At 43.3% G+C, this 18,587-nt stretch overlaps 3 protein-coding genes across 4 annotated transcripts; 1 reads left to right on the top strand and 2 right to left on the bottom strand.

Annotated features, from left to right (window-relative positions):
• Positions 1-548: 548 nt before the first annotated feature.
• atp5fa1 (ATP synthase F1 subunit alpha) lies at positions 549-5,340 on the top strand. Its single transcript, XM_035184218.2, has 11 exons — positions 549-676; positions 1,874-1,949; positions 2,094-2,263; positions 2,567-2,740; positions 3,100-3,266; positions 3,743-4,043; positions 4,146-4,370; positions 4,444-4,551; positions 4,638-4,782; positions 4,878-5,028; positions 5,106-5,340. Exons 1-11 carry the CDS (start codon positions 617-619, stop codon positions 5,182-5,184), a joined length of 1,656 nt encoding a protein of 551 aa, XP_035040109.1. The 5' UTR covers positions 549-616; the 3' UTR covers positions 5,185-5,340.
• Positions 5,341-6,091: 751 nt separating this feature from the next.
• Positions 6,092-8,976, bottom strand: hwa (huluwa). 2 transcript variants are annotated; one of them, XM_035184229.2, is made up of 3 exons: positions 7,983-8,976; positions 6,875-7,073; positions 6,092-6,638 (listed from the first exon to the last, which is right to left on the bottom strand). In XM_035184229.2, the coding sequence occupies exons 1-3, from the start codon at positions 8,577-8,579 to the stop codon at positions 6,472-6,474; spliced, it is 963 nt and encodes a 320-aa protein (XP_035040120.2). In that variant the 5' UTR covers positions 8,580-8,976; the 3' UTR covers positions 6,092-6,471. The 2 variants fall into 2 exon arrangements, with proteins under 2 accessions (XP_035040120.2, XP_035040121.2); XM_035184230.2 differs by having other exon boundaries at positions 6,875-7,070.
• Positions 8,977-9,289: 313 nt separating this feature from the next.
• zgc:122979 (uncharacterized protein LOC641576 homolog) lies at positions 9,290-13,139 on the bottom strand. Its single transcript, XM_035184228.2, has 4 exons — positions 12,869-13,139; positions 11,986-12,244; positions 11,129-11,667; positions 9,290-10,199 (listed from the first exon to the last, which is right to left on the bottom strand). The coding sequence occupies exons 1-4, from the start codon at positions 12,974-12,976 to the stop codon at positions 9,966-9,968; spliced, it is 1,140 nt and encodes a 379-aa protein (XP_035040119.1). The 5' UTR covers positions 12,977-13,139; the 3' UTR covers positions 9,290-9,965.
• Between the last annotated feature and the right edge of the window lie 5,448 nt (positions 13,140-18,587).

The following is an 18,587-nucleotide window of genomic DNA, read 5'->3' as shown; positions in this document are numbered from 1 at the left end:
ATGAATCAGAGATAGATCTGGGTAAGAGATCAGTAATCAGAACAGATCTGATTTGTTTTGTTGATGTTAAATGACAAGATACAAATGTAACAACACTGATGGTTTATAAAAGAGAATGCTCTGACCCATAGGTAATTTTGGAAGAAATGAATTGATTCGATTCGAAATAATTATGTTTATTAATTCAGTTAACGATCACTATCATTCCTTGTGGGTATAAAACAGAATACATGTGATTTTGAGGTTATTAAGGGACTTATAACTGACGGGTTAATTTCAGCCACTGCCTTCTATTTCAACTTAACATGTCAACAAACTATTTATTATTTTTCGGGCTGCCATCAACAGCTAAATTTCACAATCAATTTTAAATAAAATGTCAAAAAGTATCGGGGGGAAAAATCATCACTTCTTTTCATAGCCTTTTAATATCATATTTTGAATTAAAGTGCAATAGCCCAAACATATTCATTTATATTATATTAAAAATGAAAAATAAGATAATTTTATTTTTAGAAGTGCTTCCGGGTCACTGTGACCTTTCTTCAGATCTACTTCCGTGTCCGCCATCCTTCTCTCTCTGCTCCGGGGGCAGCTCAGACTTCAGGACTCAGACATGTTGTCAGTTCGCGTCGCAGCGGCTCTCGCCCGCGCTTTACCTCGACGGGCTGGATTTGTAAGCACCTCTAACTTCTTTATGCTTTCATTTGTGTTGACTGCATCCAGAAAAATGTCGGATTTATCTCCATTTAACGTCATGGCGGTGCGGTGTCTTTGCACCGGAGGGCACCGGGCCCTTCAGCCCAGTGTTCAAGTTAGTAGATGACGGGCAGCAGCAACAACAACCCTCCTTACAGACAGCGAAGTGCACCATTAATGGAAACTAGACGGTGAAATGAATGTCCTGTCCTTGTATTGGACGTGTAAGACATTGTCAGTGAGTATGACGCGGCTGAAGTGCAGTAGTGAAGGTCAGGTTGAGCTCAGATCAGATGCCAGCTTTCCCTGCTAATGCGTTTCACAGGCTAAGTCTTGGCAACTACATATTTAACTTTAAGTATGTTTTATAGACACCGGTAGCTAATTTAGGTTTTATTTTCTACAAGTAATCTACAATTAAATGTATTTGGAAACTGCTCACCTCTACTCAATCTATGCGTATCACTGTTCTGAAGGTTCGAAGTAATGAATTATTGAAAAGTAATAACAAAATGTGTGTATATATGTATATACCTAATTTCAAATGTTGATCTTGTTTAATATTTTATAAACTAGAATGTTACTCAATAGAGTGCATGTCCTCTCCAAGGCCCACCAGTCTCCTTCAATTCAATCAAGCTGCTCCAAATTTCTTGTACTGATGTTGTAAGTCTCATCAAGTTGTTTTTCATCAATATCTCTATTATTATTTTTAAGAAATTCACAAAAATGTCTGTCAAAAACGTCCTATCCTGCAATGTTAAAGAAAGTGGGAGGGGGGGGGGTCTGCCATACCAGAATTTAATGGGTTCTTCTCTGACCCAATATAAAATGCAGATGAAATCATAACATCCTTGGTAGAGGTAATGAAGCAAAGAAGTGTTTGTTCTGGCCGCCATCTTTAGTTATTTAAATGTATGCAACTTTAACAGTTGTCTTTTTTTAGTAACAACCAACAGAATGTTTTTTCATATTTCATCCCTGAATGAAAAATACAAAATGGTATCAGTTTTTCCTAATTTATTAGTTGACCCATCAGTTGAATTTATTTTTTTGGAATACGATGTACCCAATAAATTGTATGTGTTGGAGTTGGATTCAGTTAGCTTTAAAATGTTTAAGTTATTTTGACTTAATAAAATCTTTTCCTTTACTACTTTCCATTGGCACAAAGGTATCCAAAAACGTCGCTGCAGCATGTGTAGGCGCCAAGAGTCTCCACACTGCCAGCCCATGGCTGCAGAAAACAGGTATTTAAAGGAATCATTTAAATACCTTATTTAAAAATAATTTCATTTGATGATATATTAGCCATCAAGCTTTCTAAATATCAAGGGTAAGACTCATCTGTATCATGTGGAGTTTTCAAAGTTAATGCTGAACATTCCTTATAGGCACTGCCGAGGTCTCATCCATTCTTGAGGAGAAGATACTGGGAGCTGACACCAGTTCTGATCTGGAAGAGACTGGTCGCGTGCTGTCCATCGGTGATGGTATTGCCAGAGTGTACGGTCTTAGGAATGTACAGGCTGAGGAGATGGTGGAGTTCTCCTCTGGTCTGAAGGTAACATTGGTGTTATTCTTAGATACTGACCTCTGTACAGAATGGGCTGCAGCAGCTTCAATGTTTGGAAAGATTTGATTCAAAAGCCCCTGATTATATCCGCTTAACCTCTTTTGTTCATGAATTTTAAATGAACAGTACATGGCCACTGCTATATGTTTAAATATACTTCACATAAGTATGTCCCTTATTTATCAAACTCGGTACATTTTGAGTATCAAATACAACCAACATGTTATCAGTAATTTAGCCATGTAAATGCAGGGGAGATTGATAATAACTGTTGTTTCTTCTGTTCTTCAGGGCATGTCTCTGAACTTGGAGCCCGACAACGTTGGTGTTGTGGTGTTTGGTAACGACAAACTGATCAAGGAGGGCGACGTTGTCAAGAGAACAGGCGCTATTGTAGACGTTCCTGTTGGGTTAGAGCTCCTGGGCCGTGTTGTTGATGCTCTGGGAAACGCCATTGATGGAAAGGTAACGACAGAATTCATTTTCAAGATGGGTCGTCTTTCGGTGTTTCTTATGTTCATATATTTCGAGTAATCACATTGGCATGAGATAGATAGGACCATTGCAGTTTATCTATAAAATGTCAATTAGATGACAACCGTTGATTACTTTTTTCTAAAGACCAACGTTTCAAATTTCAGTTTGAGAAACAAAGACAAATTATAAATCCTCACATTTGTGGATTCGTTGATAGTTTACTTTTTAGTTTATCACCTTGTCAGGTAACTATTGATTTAAATTCTAAAGAACAGGGAATTTTTGCCATATATTAGAAATGTGTTGATCCCACTAAAATGCTTTGTCTTTCACTTTTTTCTTCACAGGGCCCCCTCGGCTCTAAGGAACGTAGGCGTGTGGGTCTGAAGGCCCCTGGTATCATCCCCCGTATCTCTGTGAGGGAGCCCATGCAGACCGGCATCAAAGCCGTGGACAGTCTGGTGCCCATCGGTCGTGGACAGCGTGAACTCATCATTGGAGACAGGCAGACTGGGTAAGAGGATCTTTGCTCATAGTGAATAATGCAACAATCTGAAAAAAATAAAATACTTATTTCTTTCCACATCAAGAACCTACCTTTTTAAAGGAAATGCTGCATGACATTTAATGTGAATCATAGTAATTTAGCATCATTCAGGGTTAAAGGCCTGATGCACTAATAGAAATAGTGCTTTGAAATGGCTATTATAATAGGTTTGTCAAGACAAAAGGCAAACATGGAGGAAGGTTTGAGTTTGTTTCAACTGGGGAACAAGGGAAATAGGAAATAAAGGCCTCTCTATGATAAGCCTGTCCCAAAATAAAGGCCTGACTCTTTTTGTCCCTGATATAAATAAAAGCCCATGTAACTGTTAGATAATTTATACTGAGAATATCGGGCCCCTAAAACAGACAATTAAAAAGCACCTGTATAACATGGATGTTTGTTTGGTGTTTCCACAATGCTTAGTCTCTTAATCTGTGCTGCAGCAAAACCGCCATCGCCATCGACACAATCATCAACCAGAAACGTTTCAACGATGGAACTGATGAGAAGAAGAAGCTGTATTGCATCTACGTTGCTATCGGCCAGAAGAGATCCACAGTGGCTCAGCTGGTGAAGAGGCTCACAGATGCCAAAGCCATGGAGTACACCATCGTGGTGTCTGCCACCGCTTCCGATGCCGCCCCACTGCAGTACCTGGCTCCCTACTCTGGCTGCTCCATGGGAGAGTACTTCAGGGACAATGGCAAGCACGCCCTGATCATCTATGACGATCTGTCCAAGCAGGTGATTGTTTGAGAGATTTTTTGAGCACATAACTGTTGCTTGGAATAATTTTCTGAAGGTTTAGGTTAGAGCTAAACTCAACCTTGTACTATCTTCCTGCAGGCCGTCGCCTACCGTCAGATGTCTCTGCTGCTCCGTCGTCCCCCTGGTCGTGAGGCCTACCCAGGAGATGTCTTCTACTTGCATTCCCGTCTGCTGGAGAGAGCTGCCAAGATGAATGACAACTTCGGCGGCGGCTCCCTCACAGCCCTTCCTGTTATCGAGACCCAGGCTGGCGACGTGTCAGCCTACATTCCAACCAATGTCATCTCCATCACAGACGGACAGGTGGGTACTGTGAGTCACACTTCATCACAAGAAAAATCCTGAGCGGTTATTTAAACAATGTTTATTCTCTCAGATCTTCTTGGAGACTGAGCTGTTCTATAAGGGTATCCGCCCAGCCATCAACGTCGGCCTGTCTGTGTCACGTGTCGGGTCTGCTGCCCAGACCAAGGCCATGAAGCAGGTCAGACTCTCTCACACTCCCTCATCTCCCAGCTGATATCAGTTAATCTCTTTTAATTCTGACTTGTTGATTCTGTCCATCATCAGGTGGCCGGCACCATGAAGCTGGAGCTTGCCCAGTACCGTGAGGTGGCCGCCTTCGCTCAGTTTGGTTCTGACTTGGACGCTGCCACTCAGCAGCTTCTGAGCCGTGGCGTTCGTCTGACAGAGCTCCTGAAACAGGGGCAGTACTGTGAGTATTCGCTGTTCTTTTCAGGGCTGAAGATGAAGAATGTATACAGCCTAGAGTTGTCTTAACTGTGTCGGTTTACCTTTTTTGTTTTTCAGGTCCCATGGCTATTGAAGAACAGGTAACGGTCATTTATGCCGGTGTGAGAGGATACCTGGACAAAATGGAGCCAAGCAAGATCACCAGGTTCGAGAGTACGTTCCTGCAGCACGTTCTGAGCCAGCACAAAGACCTGCTGGGAGATATTAGGTAAGTTAAAGACCGTTTGAAGGGGAAGCATGTGTGTGATTTTTGCATTTTTGTAACTAATCTCTTCTTCGTTGCAGGACTGATGGCATGATCTCTGAGGCATCTAATGTCAAACTCAAGCAGGTTGTCCTGAGTTTCCTCTCCAGCTTTGAGTAAAGTGAGGCTCCAATGGTCTGGTTGTTTTCATGTTTGCATAGTGCTGTGTCAGTTATGGTTTCTATGAACTTGAACTATGAAAAAAAAAAAAAGTGGCACTTGATCTTAAATGTACAGATATCTCCTAACAGAGAATAAAGTATTCCAACTAATTGACTTTATCGCCTCTTAATGATTGGTGGACTGTTGTTGGGTTACATATCTTCACTGACAGACAATTAGGTTTTTTCACGCCACAATTTGCAAGTCTCACTGATACTGAACATTGCTGGGATACAGTGCACAGTTACATCTCTGACCTGTTTCTTTTGAACAGAACAATTAAAAAGCAGATGATGCACTGCTGTTTTACCTGCTGTGTCTTCCTGGACACTTAAATACCAACACAGAAAACATCTCACACGTCTTTCAAAAGCCAGAATGTTGTAAATAAGCTTTTCGTTTATATTTTCTTACATGATCATCGTCTGACGCAGTACACTATTTTGATTCTAATGTCCAAAGCTGCATAATTAACCAGTTTAAAACAGTGTCATTTCTTGAAACGTCACAAATGACTCCTTCTGACTCCGTCTCCTTCTGCCATTAAGTGGTGAATTATATTATCTCTAAATATCTCACAGTTCAGCACAACCCCGCTGTAGATCCTCAGCATCCTGAGTTATCTACTTGTGTTAGTTTATTCAGTGTAAAACCCACAAAAGCACAAACTAAATTACAACGCCTCCCTCTGGTGATATCAGGAAATAATCCTCAAGTACTTAAAACATGTTTGACAGAAGAGGCAGTGATAAACTGAGAATTACGGGCTGAACCTCATTTCCGTGTCCTGTAGTATAAATTCTTTCTGCAAACCTTATTGTACAACAAACATTTCATAGACAGGAAAAATAAATAGGCCGATAAATTAGAATATAAATTTGTATTTATTAAAGTGAAAACATCAAACAATAATAGTGACTATAAATCATGTGAGTGATAATGAAATCTGGAGGTGACCGAACAGTTGTTTTACAAAATAGTGACGATAATAAACAGTAGCTGAACTGAAAAGTGCACAGTAAACGTTTCACGGTAATTTAAGTAACGGTGCATAGTACATGATTCACAATTGATCAACTTTAGTGGCAGTGTGTTCAATGAATAAATAAATAAAATTTGAACTGGTGTAACAGTGATTAGTGACAAACTAAATACAAATACATTAAATGTGTCTTTCCAAAGAAATATGAAAATAAATTATTTAAATAAAATTAAATAAAACATACTTTAAAACCATTGATGGTATCAGACCCAGTACTGTTTGGTGTGAACTGCAGGCCTGTGGTGTTTATGCTTGGGCACATTATTCTGTTTGACGTAGCAGGGGTCATAATAATCCCAATCCAAGGCTGAACTCAGCACACCGTTGGACAGACCGTCACTGTCTGCTGACAAAATCCGCAGGGAGACACCTGAACGCAAATCACGAGTCAGATAAAGCAGGTGTTTCAATAGAGCGGTTACAGTTCCTCATTTAAAACCTGTGATTCCTCATGTGTCCCCTGTGGAGATCCTGTGCCGCCTCTCGTAAACCTTCTACTCAAACAATGAAGATGGAATCATCCCGAACCCCTGCTCTACTTGCTCTGTCCAGTTTGACGCTGCATTAGTTACTGAGAGTCATTAATTACAGTGCAGGTGAACGTACCTGCACTTGCACCAAAGTCGCTGTCGAGTCCAGGACCCACTGCAGATGTGTTGAGGCAGGACGTCTCGGAGGGCCGGCTGTTGTACTCGCACTCCATGTCTACTTTGTCAAACACGTACACTGCAGCAGCTGGATTCACATCGGTCAGCATCTCATAGGCACTGCTCCGATAAATATAACCCACGTGTTCTGTCTCCTGCTGTGAATGAAGCAGGAAAAAAACAAAGAAAGATGAATTCAAGAGCTGGAGCTCACTGGAAATTGATTTTATATTGTCTTCATTTTAATTAGACCACATGGTTTACATCCTGCTGACTATTCTCTATTGTTGGTCAACAACATTTGTTGTCCAGTTTTTAGATCCTGTGTAAAGTCATTTTCTATTTGTTAGGAATAAACCAGAAGACTTATATAAATGGTGACAATCCCAGCTTCATAAAGGCTTATTGGACTAATTTGACAAAACAGTTTGAGCTGTTGCACCAAAGAGGAGAGAGACTCAGAGTTTTAAAGATATTGGATCATTATTACTAGAAAATCAATTGATGGTATCAAATATTGGACATTGACGATTGGGACCTATGCAAATAAAGTAACCAGCCTGATAATCAATTTTTTTGACAAATGAATGTGTAAATGGTCAGACATGAGATATATCGTAGAAAGCATTTAAATGCATTATATATTCCTATATCTCACAGCAACTGGTCTAGATATGTCTAATATGTGTGGACAACCAAATGTACACAAATCAATTTTGTGTTCACCTGTAGCTCAGCTGGATAACTGCCCTGGGGCCCCAGATCTCCATCCTCAAGGGGCCCTTGAAAAAGCCCAACTGACAGGAATAGGGTCTAAAGAAGGGTCCTCCTTTTTTTATTATGATCTTGAGGCCCTGTGGCAAAATCCAACACCTTCACTGTTTCGCTTGTTTATATTTGCTTGGTGCAGATGTCTGAATTTGTATTTAAACCAATCACAACTACTAGAGGTTACCAGGGGCCCTGCAGCTCATTTGTATTCATGCAGAAAAGGTAATGACTGAAATGTAAACCTGCCTGTGTCACTTTGGCCCTTCACTGGTTCTCTTTAGATACTGACCACTCACCATGGGAGAGTTTGGCGGAACAAGGTTGACCCTGGTTTCAGCCTCCGAGTCGCTGGACTGCGGTAGGAGCGGTGCGCTCCTGCACCAGCGGGCTTTGCCAACGCTGTGTGTCCGTGATCCGGAGGCCAGATCCAGTCTGGGGCTGAAACCTGCCGCGGGGGAAGTGGCCCGGATGGTGCTCGGCGCCCTCAGGGACCCCGAGCCGGTGGCGCCGTCCGGCCTCAGGAGCCGGATCCTGTGATCCGCCCCGGCCCTCTCCCTGGACGAGGCCCTGGACGAGGTGACGGGGTGCGGCAGGATGGGCTCCGACGCGGACACGTAGACTCTCCTCCCGTCCTGCAGCGGGGGAAAGGGCGAGTCGGACGCTCTCCCGACTCTGTGCAGGCCGGACTGCAGGAGCATCTCCTCCGCGTCCTCCCGCTTCTGTCGGCCGCTGCTGCTCTTCGACAGGATGAGGAACTTGTAGCCCAGGAAGAGGCAGTTGAGCAGCAGCAGGATGACCACGCAGGGGATGAGCAGAAGGACGACCAAAGTCAGGTTGGTCACCGGGTAACCTTCTGTCAGATTGGGTGGCGTGGTCGGACTTATGTGCGACATTTCATCCCAGAGGACATAGGGGGCTGGATTTTAGAGAAACCCTGATCTCAGCTGAGGTTTCTGCTTGTCTCTCAATGCACAGGTGGATTGATGTGTCAATCAATGTGGACTACTTTGACTTTGACAGTATTTTCCATGTGACACCAGCCTGGACTCTGTCTCCAGATGTGCCTTTGATCTCTTAGCCCCTTCTTCTTCATCGTCACGGACTGATGCTGTCTGTGTTTTCAAAGCAAAGGTCTTGATCGGACACTGAGCCGCATGAACTCAGACGGCAGCCACATAAATTACACATCAACAGGTGTGTCCTATTATCTGCGGGCTGTGTGGTGTTGTCGTGGCACCGAGTGACCACTAGGTGGCGGCAGGGCCCCCAGCATCACTGCATCTGAGAGCTCTGCAGTGATGCCTGAGAGATCTCCATGCTCTCAATTGGGCTTTTATATGGGCTGCAACGTCTAATAGTTGATTGTGGACTTGAAAGTGCAAAGGGGGCAACTGTGGCTCAGGGGGTAGAGCGGGTTATCAACTATCCAGAGGGTCGATCCCAGTCTCCTTGGGCAAGGTACTGAGTGATGTAGGAGTGATGCACTGTAAAAATGTGGGTGAAAAAGCGCTTTGAGTGGTCATCCAGACTATAAAATGCTGTATAAATACAGACCATTCACCAAACTACAGAATTATCATAAAGTAACACCAGGAAACAGAAGTCAAATTCTTGTTTTTATTGATTTTTCATGCTTTCAACATATCCGGTAATAATACATTGTCAGCCGACTCCTTGCAGAATATATACAAACATTTTCAAATAATTCAATAGAACATTTGACAGATGAATCTCTCTTAGAGACAATGTAGTTGCATTTTGCACACAAAGTAGATCTTTGCACACAAGTACATGTTGCTATTATAAGAAATCACTGCAAAAGATCAGTCATATGAACACCATATAACTATGATAAAAGTTGTTTTTTTCTTTTTCTCTGCACGTGTTTCTACCCCTCAGGTTTAAGGAAGTCTATACAGACTTGAATAGCACACTGATATCCTGCGATAGCTTTTGCAAGTATAACAGTAAAGAGAAGCTTTTCACTTCAAGAGAAAGGCTGTATTGAGTCAGTACGTCCTCAGATACCAAAGACCCCGTTCATCACTTGTGAACTCGCTGCTCATGTGGCCTCATATAGCTGTTGTGCATGAAGCCTAATACCTGCAGAGTCCTGTCTGAACTCACTTCATTGCCGCTTGCCATGTCCAAACACAATAAGAGGTTGTGGTTGGTTGTGATACTTAGCACCTTGGGCAAGGCTGTGTTTGTGAATTGATAACAACATACACACACGGTGAAGCTGCGTCAATCCCCCCCTGTGTTTGATGCAAAGCCGGCTAGCACTGGGCCAGGCTGTGCTTGATGATCTCGCGGGACTGTGGCGGGATCCGGTCGGGGAAGAGCACCTGGAACTCCACCACCAGGTCGCCGCGCTGGGACGGGCTCTTGGGCATGGGGAGACCCTCGCCCCTCAGCCGCCGGACAGCACCGGGTTTGATGACATCGCTGCACGGCAGAGGCATCATCCGCTTGTCGAGCGTGGGGACGTTGACTGTGCAGCCGCAGAGAGCCTGGACACACAAAAGGAAGGAGGAAAAAAGTTAGCCATGTAGAGCAGGTAAATTTAGAGCAGGTTTCATAATGCTGTCTGAGTGGCCTCGTTATGACTGGAATGAAGTGGGCTGCACTCACACACACAAAAAAATCAATTAAATGCCTGATCTTTAGAGGTGTCAAGTTGCATAACGGATAAATATAGAGAGTCTGTCTTTGTGAAAGCAAACCATTTTTCTGTGTTACACAACAGACCGGTGCTACAGATGTTATAATCGCTGCTCTATTTACCGGCTGTGTGTGGGAGTTAAGTGCTTTGGTGACTGAGTGGAGCCACAGGAAGATGGAGGAGCTCTTTTGAAATGCCAGTCGATGTGACTGCTACCCTGCTAATCTGTGTGTGGGTTGGAAGAAGTGAGAGCCAGAGAGGGAACGAGCCCAACAAAAGAAGAAAAAACTGCCTCTCTGCCTGCTGGTACAGGGAGAGGGGGGGGGAGTCTGCAGCACACACACACACAGTGGCTCAGAGGGAGAGTGAAGTGTGATTCGTGGGGGCAGTGAGCGCTGAGGCTAAATTTAGCTTTTTCCTCTCACTCTCTCCATAGGGGCTGATGAGGTAACGGAGGCGGTGGCAGCCTACTGCTGCTGTTCAGTTAGTGGGGGTCTGTAAGTCCCACTGCAGGCTCGAGGCTCGGATGCCCATAAGAGAATATGTTTTATGTATTGAGTCTATATCTCAAAGTAGCCGTATTTGGCAGAGATGGTCTGATTGACATTATTAAGCAGTTACATAAAGACAGGAAGTGATGGATGGATTTTAGCTTATCTCTGAGTAGGTGTAAGTGGTGGAAAAATTACTTGTCATATCTTCTTATGGTCTTGACCACTGTGGGTGTCAAACTCTAAACCCTGATGGACGAGTTGGATGTAAATGCTGAAAGCTCACCTCTTTGAGTGTGATCTTGGCCGTGTAGACGATGTTGGAGCCCTCCCTCTTGTACTGCGGGTGCTCCTTGTCCCTGAGAATGAAGGTGATGTCGGCAGGTGTGTTGTTTGGCGTCTCGTCTCCCTCCCTGGGGAAGGTGATCTTGGTCCCCGCCTTCCAGCCCTTCTTCACCACCACGTTCAGCACCTTGTCCTCGGACCGCAAGCTGCGGCCGTCTGGGTTGAGGCGGCGGCGGGTGATCTTCACGTGCTTCGTGCAGCCTTGCATCACGTCGTCCAGGGTCACCTGCAGGTCGTGCACCACCGCGTCGCCCTGCAGGCGCCGCTGGCCCCTTCGCAGGCCGCCCTCAAAGCCGCCCACGTGGCTGAAGGTGAACCGTCTGAAGGGGTTGAAGAGGTCATCTTCGCCATCCAAATCGTTACCGAAGTAGATGTCGAAGTGGTCTGATCCGTGGAAGTTGGCGTGGGAATCGCCGTGGAAATTATTGCGGAAAACGTTGGTTTGGCCTGCCATGGACACTGACATTCCATTTTTAAGACCTAGAAACACAGAGGACACAGAGTTAAATTTCTGTCTTTACATTTATCAGATGCTTCATTCTGATGCTGTTTTTATGCTAATTCTGACTTGATATTCAGAAAAACTCCCTGCTCCCTGAATCATTTACCAGCCCCATAGCTGTTGATGCTGCACATGTTTAGCTGGTTTAATTGGGGTGGGAGTGTTTTAGCCATCCCACTGTGTGTCACTATTTAGCCTTGATGATGGCAGCAGCATATGCTACAGTAATCAGCCAAATGGCGGTCATGCTTTAACCTGTTTAACTCCAAACAGGGTCACATCTCACTCAGCCTCACCTTCTTCTCCAAACTGGTCATATATGCTCCTCTTCTTGGGGTCAGTCAGGATCTCGTAGGCCTCTGCGATCTCTTTGAACCTGTCCTCCGCGTCAGCCTCGCTGTTCTTGTCCGGGTGGAACTTGAGGGCCATCTTCCTGTAGGCCTTCCTGATCTCGTCGTCATTGGATTCAGGGGTGGCGCCCAGGATCTTGTAGAAGTCCTTGCCCATGGGTTTGATGGACAGGCAGGGTGTGTCCTGCTCAGACTTGGTGCCTTCCTGCAGAAACAAGACCAGTCAAACATGAGACAATTCATAAAAGCTGGTCCACAAATTGTGCACAAATCCGAAAATCTCACATTTGGCAACCATGCATAGTCATCTCAAGTGAGCAACTAATGAGCATGTAAATTAAAAATATTCATGCCCTACAATACAGCACAGAATGGCTGAACATCCTCCACATCACCTGCTGTGCAGCATTTATTAATATGCAGTGAAATCATCTGCCCCTCTGCACAGACTCTTTCCGGGAGAACACCACCATATATGGGCTATATACAAATATATTCGCCTGTGCTGCTTTATGCAAGTGCAGAAAATCACATTCACCGGCTGATGCAAAGCACAACGTGACAAAAGGGGGTATAAGTCGCGTGAGGGGCAAAAGACTTCCCCCAACGACAGAGATTCTCTGCAGCGATTGGCTGAGCTGGAATCAGCGACTGTTGAATTTGAATGAACCCACACGGCAACAGAAAGATGCTGCTGCTCCACCAGCGAATCAACTCGTGTAATATACCCAGAGTTAAGCTTAAACATCCTAAATAATATAGTTTAAAATTCAACAGGCTTTAAGAATGAAGAAAAAAGTCGAATAAAAACTTAAAGAAATGTACTCACCGCTGATGATGATGATCCTGAGCTGTCCCCCCTGTGCATGACCCGCACTTTGCACTTGACATTGACATTTTTGTGCTTCACGCCGAACTGAGTCCAGATGAGAACCATGATGTCTTTTGGTTTGGTTTGGTTTGGTTTGGTTTGGATTGGATTGGTTTAGGTTTGGCTGTGTGTCGCTGTCCACTGGCTCCGGTGCTGAAGTCTCTTCGCGCTCTTGCCTCTGCTCGGCTCTGTGATGAAGCTCCGCCGCGGCAGCTCCTTTTACTCTCCACTCACACGCCCACGCACCACGGACGAGCTTTCCCCGGGCCCGCCCATTTCCCCCACACGCACGGCATGGGATGCCGGTGTCCTCACAGCCATTGGGCGCTGCCGGTGATGATCGCGCGGATGTTGCAGCCTCCTCTCTCCATGTGGAGAGTTAGCTTCCGGAGATCTTGGAGGCAGAGAGCCGAGCAGACAGTCACGACTCAGACGGAGGAGAACAGAACAACCAGACACGCAGAGAAAAAAAAAAATCGACCATGCTGCTGCCCAGACAATCTCCAGACTGTCCCCTGCAGATAACTGATGGAGCCCCTGCTTCTTATTTACTTTCCTGTGGGTGAGAGACCAGCCTGTCTCCTGTTGTAGTTATTTAAAGTCACTTATAATTTAAAAAAGTGACATATCTGTGTCAAGTAAACTCCATGTAAATAAGCAATGCACAAGTTAGATAAGATGAATATGTCTTTTTTGATACAATACCATCAAGACTTGATGCATTTAAATGAAAATGTAGTGGTAAAAAAATATTCAGCACCCATATGCACATAAAAGAACAAGCCTAATGTGTTTCATAAGTAAAAGTCCTCCATTCAAACCCCTATACTGGATTAAAATCAAATAGCTGCCCCCTCCCCAATGGGTGGATCGCAAAAACTGTACTGTAAAACACTTTGAGTGGTCATCAAGACTAGAAATGTGCTAAACTCGCTCTGGGTCTCCCTCCCCAAACATTTTAGAGACTGACTATTGCTCCACTGTTTTTAACCTATGTTAAGTGTCTTTGAGCTCTGTTAACAGCACAGTATAAATTAAATGTATTATTATCCATTCATCCAGTATCTACAGCGTAGCCTGTGAGGGTTGCAGAAGGAGCTGGAGCCAATCCCAGATGACATCGGGCGAGAGGCGGGTACACTCTGGACAGGTTGCCAGCCTAAGACAAGCAACCATTCACGCTCACATTCATACATATGGTCAATTTACAGTCTCCGTTTAACATAACCCAAGACAACATGCAACAGAAAAGCTGGGAACCTTCTTGCTCTGAGGCAATAGTCATAACCACTGGAACCACCATGCCACCCATGTTATCGTTAGTAGCAGTAGCATTTGCAGCAAAATGCACTTTAAATATCAAAAGTTCTGTTGTTTGAGTTTCCCTGAAAAGGTCAAAGTACTTTGCAGAGACATTATTTACTGAACGGCTCTTGTAGCCATTAGATTGTGCAGGTGTTCGTATAAATGCCTCCGCCCCCGTAGATCTGCAGAAATAAAGAGCAACACAAACACTGAATGCAAATCAATGCAAATGAGGCATCATAACAGACAGCACGATAACAGCGGTGGAAGGAACGCGCTTCATGTTATGTAACTGGATGTGTTGTTCATGTATCTTCTGCATGTAAAAAATCAAGATGTCAGCTCATAACGTTTTTGATAATCTGCAGGATGATAAACGCTTCATCCCTCTAGTTTGCTATGTGTATTTTATATGAGATCGTGATCAATTTCCATTAATTCTGAAGATCCATATCAATTGTTTATCACCACATACATTAGGGTTCTACAAGTACAGTATAGTTTTGTTTGTTTTACTCTTAATATGACAAAATACATCTTTATTTTCAACAGAAAACCACATGGTGGGACTATTCCGACCCTCCCCTGCTCTTCCAAACAATCAGACAGAAACATGATCCTATTCTGACCCTGTGTGCAGTCCCTTACCAAGCCCATACTTTGTAAGGATAAAAGTAATAACTGGAGAAAATGTGTGTGCCATGGCTTATGTAATATTCGAGTTAAATAAAACATTTAAAAGAAACTTCTGAAAATACCCCACAAACCCACATTCTCCTGTCATCATGAAAAAACTAAATGCAGCGATTCATCTACTTGAATGACAATCCCATTGAAGAAGAGTCTATTTTGAGATGACACTACATATACTACGAGATTACGACACAGATCCGACTGTGCAGCCGGCAGCGCAGCCATGGATATGGTAATCAGTGTCACGAGGAGTGTACATACATGGCAGTGCTTCCTCCCGGTGATGCTTCGTGCATCCAATGGGGGATGGAGTTTCCTGGGGATTCTCCTTCCGTCTTACAGGAACAGGCAGACCAATTTGGTGTGAACATGTCGAGCCCGGAGCGTCATGCACCACATAGCAGCTGCTGCATATACTATTCACAGATTGCACAGGACGGAGTGAATCAGAATCAGCCTCGTTCTTGGCGTTCATTCTTCTCCCTGCCCACGGCAGCAGTCTGACTGTGTGCTAGGCCTGTTTCCTCCACACAGCCACACTCTCTCTCATGGAAACCCATACAACCTGTCAATCTCACAGAGAATCGTGCTAATTAAAGCAGTAAACTGCACAGACACTGTTATTATCAGGCGGTGAGAAGGTGGACAGCTCACATTCAGCCTCGTGTTATTATACTGTTGTTTGTTCAGGCTCCACTGAAAAACTACTTTCTCTTTTGTTTGTCACCATGCCTGTTTATATATTTCATGGTAATGTGCTTTATCTTTTTACCAATTAAATACGTCATATAATCTCATTTATGGGTCGGTTGTTTGTTTTAATATGTTGTCTATCATAGTGATTGTGTAAATGACCCATTACATATGATGACTATTAATTCAACAGCAAGCGTGTCCCAGCTGTGTTCATCACCTTTTAGTGTCCCCTGGAAACACTTCCATTGTCATCTCTGCAATTTTACTGTGCGTTTGTGTACTTGATTGTGTCGTGAGAATTAGGTTGTGTTGTGAATATGTGGTTGTGTTGTGAGTATTCGATTGTGTTGTGAGTGTTAGGTTGTGTTGTGAGTATTAGGTTGTGTTGTAAGTGTTCGGTTGTGTAGTAATTGTTTGATTGTGTTGTGATAGTTTGGTTGTGTTGTGAGTATTTGGTTGTGTTGGATTTGGTTTTGAGTACTTGGTTGTGTTATGAGTATTCGGTTGTGTTGTGAGTATTTGGTTGTGTTGTGAGTATTAGGTTGTGTTGTAAGTGTTCGGTTGTGTTGTGAGTATTAGGTTGTGTTGTAAGTGTTCGGTTGTGTTGTAATTGTTTGGTTGTGTTGTGAGAGTTTGGTTGTGTTGGATTTGGTTTTGAGTACTTGGTTGTGTTATGAGTATTCGGTTGTGTTGTGAGTATTTGGTTGTGTTGCATTTGGTTTTGAGTACTAGGTTGTGTTATGAGTATTCGGTTGTGTTGTATTTTTGTGAGTATTTCTATTTGCAGCACATTTTCTATTTGCCGCAACGTTGTTTTCATTTGCATGTCTTTGTCCATTTGCATGTGTTTTCTTAAGTTGTAATATGTTGAGCTCTCAGTACAACCGTATGTAGGTAAAAGAAATAAGTTCAGGTCTCATCATCTCTTCCCATTTTCTAAACGTGTGGATTTTTAGCCGAGTTAGCAGCTTGTCTCTTTGGATAAAAGTGTTGCTCAGTTGGTCACTTGATTCACCACAGAAATATCATTATAACACTGAATCCTACTTACTTTGATAACTCCCCAACCTTTTATCTAATATCTCAAGAACTACTAAATGGATAAACATGGGATTTGGTAGAAATGTATGACGTGATAAGTTTGGTGATCCACTGAATTTCTCCACCATCCTCATACCTTGTTGTTTAGTTGATGATCAAATGCTATTTCATATATTCCATTCAGCTTCAGTGTTGCTTTGTGTTTATGCTAAATGGGACATATAGCTTTTTAACATAAAGATGGTTTACATTATGTAAGCACTGTCATGTTGAAATGCTAGCATTAGCCTTTAGCTCAAAGCACCACTGAGTAAATGCAGCCGTTCATATTTCATTTATTCAGGTAATTGTTCAGTTATATTTTCTGTCATTTACCAACATGAAGGTTTCATTGTTGTTTCAAAGCTTTTTCTTACACTATGGTAAATAACATTCTGGTGAAAACATAATCCTTTATTTATGTATTTTGGAGTAAAACTAGTCATCGTTTCTGAGTCTGACACCACTGAAAATATCCCAGTGAGAACCCACTGCAAGTTGTCAGAGTGATGAAGAGACAAGTTGGCTGGTTGTCATCAAGGCTACATGAGATGAGGAGGCGTTGCTGTGGCTGAGACACTGATGAAGATGCTGATGATGAACCTCAAAGTCCCCAGAGCTGGTCTCTAATATTTCAGACGCCTATAATACTTTTCTTTCTGTAATTTACGATAGTGTTAAAAATGGTAGGCCAGGGTTAGGGGTAGGAACTCAAACCGTTTTCTGATGCCTCCCTCCAAATAAATATATATATACTGTTTATGATTAGACTAAAATCATTATTGTACAAGCCGACTAGTGACTTGAACTAACAACTGCTGGTTCACTACGAAAATCTTTGGTTGAGGCTAAGAATTTCAAAGTGAATCCCAAATTCACTAGAAAAATACAGGGGACACTAGATGGGTGCTGAGAGAGTGCAAAACTCCATCTCGCCATATAAAGAAAGTGATAAAAAAACAGATCCACCTCAAATTGTTACTGGTTCCTCTTTGTGTTAAGCCCCAACCCTTCATAAAATTTTTTAAAAACCCAACAAACTGTTTTTATTACTGTTTTTAATAAATGCATTGTCCTCACTGGTAGGGGATTATACACAGTATGATCTGATTTCCTATACAATATGTTTATAGGCAATAGATCTACTTCACATGTTCTTGTCTCCTTGCTGCTGCCGTCACTTCCGTTGAACCTCTTAATCCATAGTTATATAATTTTTTAGCCATTGTCTTATGGGATTTGCTGTTCCTACCAACAGGCACATGTGGGGACAAACAGAGGCACAAGCCCATGCTTAGTTTTCTCTCTGTATTTAGACAAGTGTGCATAACTGTGTGTTGAGGTTTTATCCCTCACAGCTTCAGCCCCCTCTCTCTCTCTCTCCTCTGTTGTGTTCAGCAGGAGCTGTGCTCGCTGCCTGCAGGGGACCCTGGAAGGTGAATCACACAGTTAGGAGCACTCAGCACCGGCACAGGGGATATGACACCAACCGCATCTCACTTCGTCGCACTTCCAACACTTATCCGGTCCTTCAAAGGTCGCCGGCTGAAGCAACGTTGTGTAAAAGGCCACGCTGACTGATGTCACCTTAACCTACAGGCTGCAGTAGTTAAGAGGAAATAAGTTGTGGCGGAGTTGAAGAAAGTTTCCCTCTGTAGCAGAATATCAAGTAAAAAAACTGTTGGATATGAGTAGGTGCTGGGTTGAAATGAAGGGCAGGAAGAAATGCACATTAGATGTTTAAGAAAAAAAAAGAAAACCTGTCATAACAAGTCATATTTTATCGCCAGAGAAGAAAATGAGATGTTCTCATTTTTGTTCGCGGCCCCTCGTCTAGCGCCCTCCCCTCCGATGTATCAAATCTCCCACACATGTCTGGGAGTGTGACTATCTCTTATCTGTT

The sequence above is a fragment of the Hippoglossus stenolepis genome, chromosome 18, assembly GCF_022539355.2.
Source record: "Hippoglossus stenolepis isolate QCI-W04-F060 chromosome 18, HSTE1.2, whole genome shotgun sequence".
Classification (NCBI taxonomy): domain Eukaryota; kingdom Metazoa; phylum Chordata; class Actinopteri; order Pleuronectiformes; family Pleuronectidae; genus Hippoglossus; species Hippoglossus stenolepis.
The sequence above is the reverse complement of the archived record's forward strand: the minus strand, read 5'-3'. Positions and strand labels throughout refer to the sequence as shown.

What these genes read in the sequence shown, in the direction of transcription:
- atp5fa1 (XM_035184218.2), top strand. Translation starts at nt 617, where the DNA reads ATGTTGTCAGTTCGCGTCGCAGCGGCTCTCGCCCGCGCTTTACCTCGA. An exon ending in ATTGGAGACAGGCAGACTGG is followed by an intron (nt 3,267 to 3,742) that starts GTAAGAGGATCT and finishes TCTGTGCTGCAG; the next exon opens with CAAAACCGCCATCGCCATCG. An exon ending in TCTCCATCACAGACGGACAG is followed by an intron (nt 4,371 to 4,443) that starts GTGGGTACTGTG and finishes TTATTCTCTCAG; the next exon opens with ATCTTCTTGGAGACTGAGCT.
- zgc:122979 (XM_035184228.2), bottom strand. Translation starts at nt 12,976, where the DNA reads ATGGTTCTCATCTGGACTCAGTTCGGCGTGAAGCACAAAAATGTCAAT. An exon ending in TGACCAGTTTGGAGAAGAAG is followed by an intron (nt 11,668 to 11,985) that starts GTGAGGCTGAGT and finishes CTGTGTTTCTAG; the next exon opens with GTCTTAAAAATGGAATGTCA. An exon ending in CCAAGATCACACTCAAAGAG is followed by an intron (nt 10,200 to 11,128) that starts GTGAGCTTTCAG and finishes TTGTGTGTCCAG; the next exon opens with GCTCTCTGCGGCTGCACAGT.
- hwa (XM_035184229.2), bottom strand. Translation starts at nt 8,579, where the DNA reads ATGTCGCACATAAGTCCGACCACGCCACCCAATCTGACAGAAGGTTAC. An exon ending in TTCCGCCAAACTCTCCCATG is followed by an intron (nt 7,074 to 7,982) that starts GTGAGTGGTCAG and finishes CTTCATTCACAG; the next exon opens with CAGGAGACAGAACACGTGGG. An exon ending in CGACTTTGGTGCAAGTGCAG is followed by an intron (nt 6,639 to 6,874) that starts GTACGTTCACCT and finishes ATTTGCGTTCAG; the next exon opens with GTGTCTCCCTGCGGATTTTG.